The sequence below is a fragment of the Oncorhynchus mykiss genome, chromosome 8 (genome assembly GCF_013265735.2).
Source record: "Oncorhynchus mykiss isolate Arlee chromosome 8, USDA_OmykA_1.1, whole genome shotgun sequence".
Lineage (NCBI taxonomy): Eukaryota > Metazoa > Chordata > Actinopteri > Salmoniformes > Salmonidae > Oncorhynchus > Oncorhynchus mykiss.
Genome location: NC_048572.1, coordinates 4,569,752 through 4,577,083, shown reverse-complemented (window position 1 = coordinate 4,577,083; position 7,332 = coordinate 4,569,752). Strand labels below are relative to the sequence as shown.

The window sequence follows — 7,332 nt, the reverse complement described above, 5'->3', positions numbered from 1 at the left end:
CTATTCTATTACAGACACATTAAAGCTGACTTTTAAATTCTATGTGAGATACATACAAACAAATAATGAAAAACATCTTAAGAAAATCCCTTAATATTTTGAGATGGCTGATGTTACTCTCCCCACTGTAATCAAAACATACATGTAAATGCATGTCATTTGGTCCTTCAATTAAACATTTAATTTAAATACTGTAGTATTCCATTTATTTCCAATATGGTCCTGCCATACATACACGAGTCACAAGACTCATGCCTCCTAATTGTCCCTAGAATTTCTAAGCAAACAGCTGGAGGCAGGGCTTTCTCCTATAGAGCTCAATTTTTATGGAATGGTCTGCCTACCCATGTGAGAGACGCAGACTCGGTCTCAACCTTCAAGTCTTTACTGAAGACTCATCTCTTCAGTAGGTCCTATGATTGAGTGTAGTCTGGCCCAGGAGTGTGAAGGTGAACGGAAAGGCTCTGGAGCAACGAACCGCCATTGCTGTCTCTGCCTGGCCGGTTCCCCTCTCTCCACTGGGATTCTCTGCCTCTAACCCTATTACAAGGGCTGAGTCACTGGCTTACTGGTGCTCTTCCATGCCGTCCCTAGGAGGGGTGTGTCACTTGAGTGGGTTGAGTCACTGACGTGGTCTTCCTGTCTGGGTTGTGCCGTGGCGGAGATCTTTGTGGGCTGCTCGTCTCTTGTCGTCTAGCTAGAAAAACAAAAGCACTGCATTAGGACAAACCAGAACACAGTTTGGTGATCAGTCACGAAAGACGTCACTTCGACTTAAACAAAAAGTTCCAGTAAAAAAAAATAATGTTGAGTAGAACGAGAAAATTATCAAAATGCAAAATAACATATTCGTGCATTAACTCTAGACAAACCCGGACATGAAAATGATAGGTCATTTTAAAATGGGTGGTAAAACCCATTTAGAGTTTGTCCTCTGTGTAGGTAATACTAGGTACAGGGCCTTCAGAAAGTGTTCACACCCCTTGATTTAAAAAAAAAAAAAAAAGGGTTAGGGCTCTTCCACATTACCAAAGCCAACTAGAACAGTGATATGTTCAACATTTAATCCATGTCTCATAAATCAACCTGTGCTCATGGGCGGAGATGGACACGCGGGCCTCTGTCCTATCAGAGAGCGAGAGCTGGACACCACAAGCCCCTTCGACCCCTCACTCTTTGCAGCTGAGATGCCACAGCTTCAGAGTAGAGCGGAGGCCTCATCGACTCTGATGAGAGAGAGAGAGAGAGAGAGAGAGTCAATTTAGTTACACATGGACAGATAACACCTTTCAACAGGTAAAGCATTTGTTTAAAAAATGCATGGTCTCTATTCAAGAACAGAAAAGAGTAAACTCTCAACACACAAGATGACTTTATAGTCCAGTATTATAACGACCCTGGCCTTGAAGTCTGTTACATATCCATCTCGGGTTCTTTTGATCTCTGATAGGGCGATACCCTCTCTCACCAGTCGCTACAGTATTACTTTCAGTGAAAGCACAGACTCCTTTGGCGTAACCTGAACATACCTACTGCCACAGAGCTCAGCTTCTCCAGGACTCCGGTGAACCTGAACATACCTACTGCCACAGACCTACTGCCACAGACCTAATGCCACAGACCTAATGCCACAGACCTAATGCCACAGAGGTCAGCTTCTCCAGGACTCCATGTAACCTGAACATACCTACTGCCACAGAGCTTAGCTTCTCAGGGACTCCGTGTAACCTGAACATACCTACTGCCACAGAGCTCAGCTTCTCCAGGACTCCGTGTAACCTGTTAATGACAACACACCAGGGCTAGGAGAAGCGTTTTACACCCATGGAAATAGACCATACAAAGTTACACCCCCATCCTCTCAACTCAAGACACCTAACCTGTTCCCAGATCTGTTTGTGCTGTCTTGCCAAACAGAAATTAAATTACCTTAGAATTTGACAAGATAGTACAAACAGAACTGGGACCAGGCCTAGCTGGTTAGCTATACATACCAGACTGTAAACTTGATGGTATTGTTTCCAAGGAAGAGGGCCAGGTCGTCAGACATCTGCTGTGAAGTCTTCTTGTCGGCCACCATCACCACGATATAGTCTGGTAACTCTTCATCTTGGGGAGAGACAGTTACAACAAAATCACATGTGAAGCAAGGGATTCTACAACCCATTTTAAGAAGGTAAAAACAGTTAAGATAGCAGCTGATGCACATGAGTTCAAAAAGCCGATGATATTCACACTTACCAACATAGGCACCGAGTTCTTGAAGTTTCCCCTTGATAGCAGCCTAAAAAATATATATATATATATATATATATATATATATATTAAAAAAATACATTGTGAATTGCTAGACTTGGTTAAAAAAAAAAAGACAACCTAGCTACTGTAACTTTACATGTTCATTTGTCTTTATTTAACCAGGTAGGCTAGTTGAGAATAAGTTCTCATTTACAACTGCGACCTGGCCAAGATAAAGCAAAGCAGTGAGACACAAACAACAACACAGAGTTACACATGGAGTAAACAAAACATACAGTCAATAACACAATACCAGTTTGTAATGACTCTCTCGCATCCCCTTGCCTGGCTAGCCAACGTAACTACATTTATCTGGATAACGTTCAGAACAATTATTATCGTGCCAAAATGCAAGCATAAAAGTGTAATTAGATGTCATTGTATTTTTCGACATCTTTTCACAAATTGTCTCATGGGGTTACCTAGACAGCGTTACTTAGGGTGTATTCATTCCGCCGATTCTGTTGCAAAACGTTTCTTAAACGGAAGCAAACGGGGATGGATCAAACTGCATTTGTCCAATAGAAACTCTCGTTTCTATCGGCGTTTTGCAACTGTTTGGACTACTGACTAAACCCCATTACTCCAAAACAGTGTTTCTATTGGACAGGTTCAGCAAACAGTGAGGGGACCTACCTGAATCTGTCCAATAGAAACACTAGCTTTCGTTGCAAAGGGTCACACTTTTTACGCCACTTAGATGGTTGGAGAGCGTTTTCGCTAACCTTAACCTCAGTCTCCTAACATGCAACGTTAATTCTCCCAACCTGCCACGAAAAAGTCACTTCCGTATCAAAATCGTGTGAAAATAAGTTATCATTTTTTTTGGGTTTGTTTTTCAGTTGCTGGTACGGGTACAGTAGCTAGCTACGTTTCCAAGACAAATAGTAGTATGAATATTATTATTATTATTATTATTGCTGTTGGTCCCACCATTTTTGTTATATGTATACTTTGACAATGTAGGTAAATTAACTTGACATGTCAATAAAGTCTATTGATTTGAATTGTATCGAAATAACCTCACCCGTATTTTCTTGCTTATTTCTGTGCCGATCTCCATGTTTGCGTGTGATGTACTTAAAACTAAGATTCGTTATTTAAAAAAATAAGCTGATAATTCCTAAAAGAAAAAATGCCCTGCCAACAAAAACAGTAGCGCCGCTGAATGTAAAATGCAAACACACTCGCAATGCAGTATGGGATACTGGAGGCTCAGGACTAGTGCTATTTTTTATAATGTAGAATAATCTGTATATGTACAAGAAGTATACAAATAGACAATGATAACATATGCTAGGGGGTACAACAAATGACAGATTATAGAACTACTTTGAAAGAAACACACATATTGTTTTAAAAGATACGTGCTATCCGGGACCTTGTTGTTGTTCTTTTTTCCTCTGTGGGTTTTATGGCGGACTACACCCCAAGAGGTGTAACCCCCCAAAAAATAAAATTCAAATAAATAAATAAATACATAACAGTAAAACTAAATCCACCCTAATTAAAAATAGTACATTTCTTCCTCCTTGTAGTTCCCCATATCTCCCTTTTCAAGCTCCCTTTTCAAGGACCTGAGAGGGTGGTACAGCATGGGCCAATATTCCATTTAACTCCTTTGCTGAAAATCTTTCAGCTCCAGGAACTGCTCTGCCGCAATCACTATGATTTCTATCTTCCTGGACCTTCTGTCCACCTCGGCAGTGCCATTCATTACCACAGCTATAAAGGCCACAACGTCCACCATCTTAATCTTTAAAATGTCAGGATCCTGCTGGTGAAAGGAAACCCCTGCAGCCTGCAGTCTCAACCCCTCAACCCCTTTTCACAGCTGCTGCATATGAAATGCTCTGTACAACCCTGACTTTGGCCACCTCGTTCTCTTTCACCCCTTGTGGTGGGGCATTAAGAAGACGTGGCTTCGTGGTTCCCGACCGCAATTGCAACATGTCACATATTCATCACTTTTATAACACACAATATGATACTTTCCACAACTTGGACATCTCGGGCTTCTCTCTTCTGCAAACACTTGATACATGATTACAGTGATGCCACTGCGTTGGTCTTGGGATAAATGCTCTGACTCTGTAGTTAATATACCCAAACTGCACTTGAGAGACTCCATATCAAAAAACCAAAGAACAGTCGACTCTTCACTTTGTCACCATTCAGCACACGATTCATCTGACGTGCTTCAATCACTGCAGGAATATTTTTAATCTCTTCAAAATCGACTTCCTGTGAGACGTCAGATATAACCCCCTTGAGGGGTGCCCTCTTCCGAAGAGACACACAAGACACTTTAATTTCGACCATGAAGGCCTGATTTGTGCTGTCTCCTCTGAACAGTTGATGTTGAGATGTGTATGTTTGTTGAACTCTGTGAAGCTATAGAGATATCTACTGTTGCATCCTCCACATGCAACAGCTGTTCTGCCAGTCACATTCTGTTAAAGGTCCCCAAATCACACACATCCCTGGGTCGCTCGTCTTTTCAGTTCACTGCAGCTATCGACTGGAACGAGCTGCAACAAACACTCAAACTGGACAGTTTTATCTCAATCTCTTCATTCAAAGACTCAATCATGGACACTCTTACTGACAGTTGTGGCTGCTTTGCATGATGAATTGTTGTCTCTACCTTCTTGCCCTTTGTGCTGTTGACTGTGCCCTATAATGTTTGTACCATGTTGTGCTGCTACCATGTTGTGTTGCTACCATGTTGTGTTGCTACCATGTTGTGTTGCTACCCTTTGTTTTTCTGCTACCATGCTGTGTTGCTACCCTTTGTTTTTCTGCTACCATGTTGTGTTGCTACCCTTTGTTTTTCTGCTACCATGCTGTGTTGCTACCATGCTGTGTTGCTACCATGTTGTGTTGCTACCCTTTGTTTTTCTGCTACCATGTTGTGTTGCTACCCTTTGTTTTTCTGCTACCATGTTGTGTTGCTACCATGCTGTGTTGCTACCCTTTGTTTTTCTGCTACCATGTTGTGTTGCTACCCTTTGTTTTTCTGCTACCATGCTGTGTTGCTACCATGCTGTGTTGCTACCCTTTGTTTTTCTGCTACCATGCTGTGTTGCTACCCTTTGTTTTTCTGCTACCATGTTGTGTTGCTACCATGTTGTGTTGCTACCCTTTGTTTTTCTGCTACCATGTTGTGTTGCTACCCTTTGTTTTTCTGCTACCATGCTGTGTTGCTACCATGTTGTGTTGCTACCCTTTGTTTTTCTGCTACCATGTTGTGTTGCTACCATGCTGTTCTGCAACCATGTTGTGTTGCTACCATGTTGTGTTGCTACCATGCTGTTCTGCAACCATGTTGTGTTGCTACCATGCTGTGTTGCTACTATGCTGTTCTGCAACCATGTTGTGTTGCTACCATGTTGTGCTGCTACCATGCTGTGTTGCTACTATGCTGTTCTGCAACCATGTTGTGTTGCTACCATGTTGTGCTGCTACCATGCTGTGTTGCTACTATGCTGTTCTGCAACCATGTTGTGTTGCTACCATGCTGTTCTGCAACCATGTTGTGTTGCTACCATGCTGTTCTGCAACCATGTTGTGTTGCTACCATGCTGTTCTGCAACCATGTTGTGTTGCTACCATGTTGTTGTCATGTTTTGTTGCTACCATGCTGTGTTGTCATGTGTTTCTGCCATGCTGTGTTGTTGTCTTTAGGTCTCTCTTAATGTAGTGTTGTCTCTCTTGTTGTGATGTGTGTTTTCTCCAATATGTTAATTACATTTATTTTTATTTTTAATCCCATCCCCAAAAGGAGTCCTTTTGCATTTTGGTAGGCCTTCATTGTTATTTAGAATTTGTTCTTCACTGACTTGCCTAGTTAAATAAAGGTTAAGTACATAATTCCATATGTGTTATTTCATAGTTTTTATGTATTCACTATTATTCTACAATGTATTAAAAAAAATAGTAAAAATAAAGAAATACCCTTGAATAAGTAGGTGTTCTAAAACTTTTGACTGGTACTGTATATTTACAAAAAATATATATGGGGGATTGGAAATGATACAGACAATTACATTAATGGAAGGTACAATCTATCTGCAATATTAAATCTGATCTACCCCCAAAAATTGTTTGAATAAAAAAATCTATAAATTAAGAAGGTGCTCCTAATGTTTAGTCCAGTCAGTGGACACTCCTACACGTTGGTTAACCAATGAACACTAGGGGGCAGACTGTGACTGTTATAAACAACATATGGTCCTATTGTTCTTGAGAAGACTAAATATTTCTAGCATGTTTTAGCATATTAGCATATTAACACATCAACATATTAGCATATGAGCATTTTAGCATATTAGCATATTAACATATCAGCATATGAGCATTTTAGCATATTAGCATATTAACATATCAGCATATTAGCATATGAGCATTTTAGCATATTAGCTTATGTGCATTTCTAGTGTGGGCATCTATGAATGCATCAACTTTATTTTGTCAAACTCTTTAGGGACTACTGTGATGAATCCAAAGACCAACTTCGGAGTGAATCTGACTTTTAGTCCATGAGAAGAAGATTGTTTCTGATTATTTTAAGCGTTAGCGTTACATTAGCATCACTAAAGGGAATTGTTAATTCGTTTCCTTATTTTTTAAAAGATATCAATGCTAAACTTAGCATGGTTCATCAAACTAAGTTCAGAGATGTAGCACATGGGCCTACATACCGGTGTTAATTTGATCTTTAATGACTTAGCTTTTCTCAAACTAAGTTAAAAGAGATAATTCATTTTGTCTTATTCTATCCAGACGGACCTTATTGGTCCTTGAGTCATATTTGATCAGCGTGAGGAAATACCCCTACATACAAAGTTTCAAGTCTCAAGGTCAAACGACCGATATGAAGGTTTTAAGTGAGGCTGCTTATTACAGGGCCTCCTGTAGGTCAATCGTGGTCATTATTTTAGACTCATGGCCTCTAGTTCCTGTGTGGCAAGTTATAAAATAAGTCACCCATCTATACATTAATTGTTTGACCTTGCCAATAAAAAAATAAAA

General features: G+C 40.3%; 1 protein-coding gene across 4 annotated transcripts; it reads right to left on the bottom strand.

The window, feature by feature from the left end:
* Window positions 1-448: 448 nt before the first annotated feature.
* Window positions 449-3,781, bottom strand: LOC110529270 (zinc finger CCCH domain-containing protein 14). Of its 4 annotated transcripts, XM_021611386.2 has the most exons (6): window positions 3,326-3,763; window positions 2,242-2,284; window positions 1,995-2,109; window positions 1,739-1,779; window positions 1,087-1,226; window positions 449-697 (listed from the first exon to the last, which is right to left on the bottom strand). In XM_021611386.2, the coding sequence occupies exons 1-5, from the start codon at window positions 3,359-3,361 to the stop codon at window positions 1,129-1,131; spliced, it is 333 nt and encodes a 110-aa protein (XP_021467061.2). In that variant the 5' UTR covers window positions 3,362-3,763; the 3' UTR covers window positions 449-697; window positions 1,087-1,128. The 4 variants fall into 4 exon arrangements, 3 of the variants coding, with proteins under 3 accessions (XP_021467061.2, XP_036840487.1, XP_021467060.2); XR_005052762.1 differs by having other exon boundaries at window positions 557-1,226; window positions 1,530-1,779; window positions 3,326-3,781; XM_036984592.1 differs by having other exon boundaries at window positions 557-1,226; window positions 3,326-3,766.
* Between the last annotated feature and the right edge of the window lie 3,551 nt (window positions 3,782-7,332).

What these genes read in the sequence shown, in the direction of transcription:
- LOC110529270 (XM_021611385.2), bottom strand. Translation starts at nt 3,361, where the DNA reads ATGGAGATCGGCACAGAAATAAGCAAGAAAATACGG. An exon ending in AAATAAGCAAGAAAATACGG is followed by an intron (nt 2,285 to 3,325) that starts GTGAGGTTATTT and finishes TATATTTTTTAG; the next exon opens with GCTGCTATCAAGGGGAAACT. An exon ending in AGAACTCGGTGCCTATGTTG is followed by an intron (nt 2,110 to 2,241) that starts GTAAGTGTGAAT and finishes TCTCTCCCCAAG; the next exon opens with ATGAAGAGTTACCAGACTAT.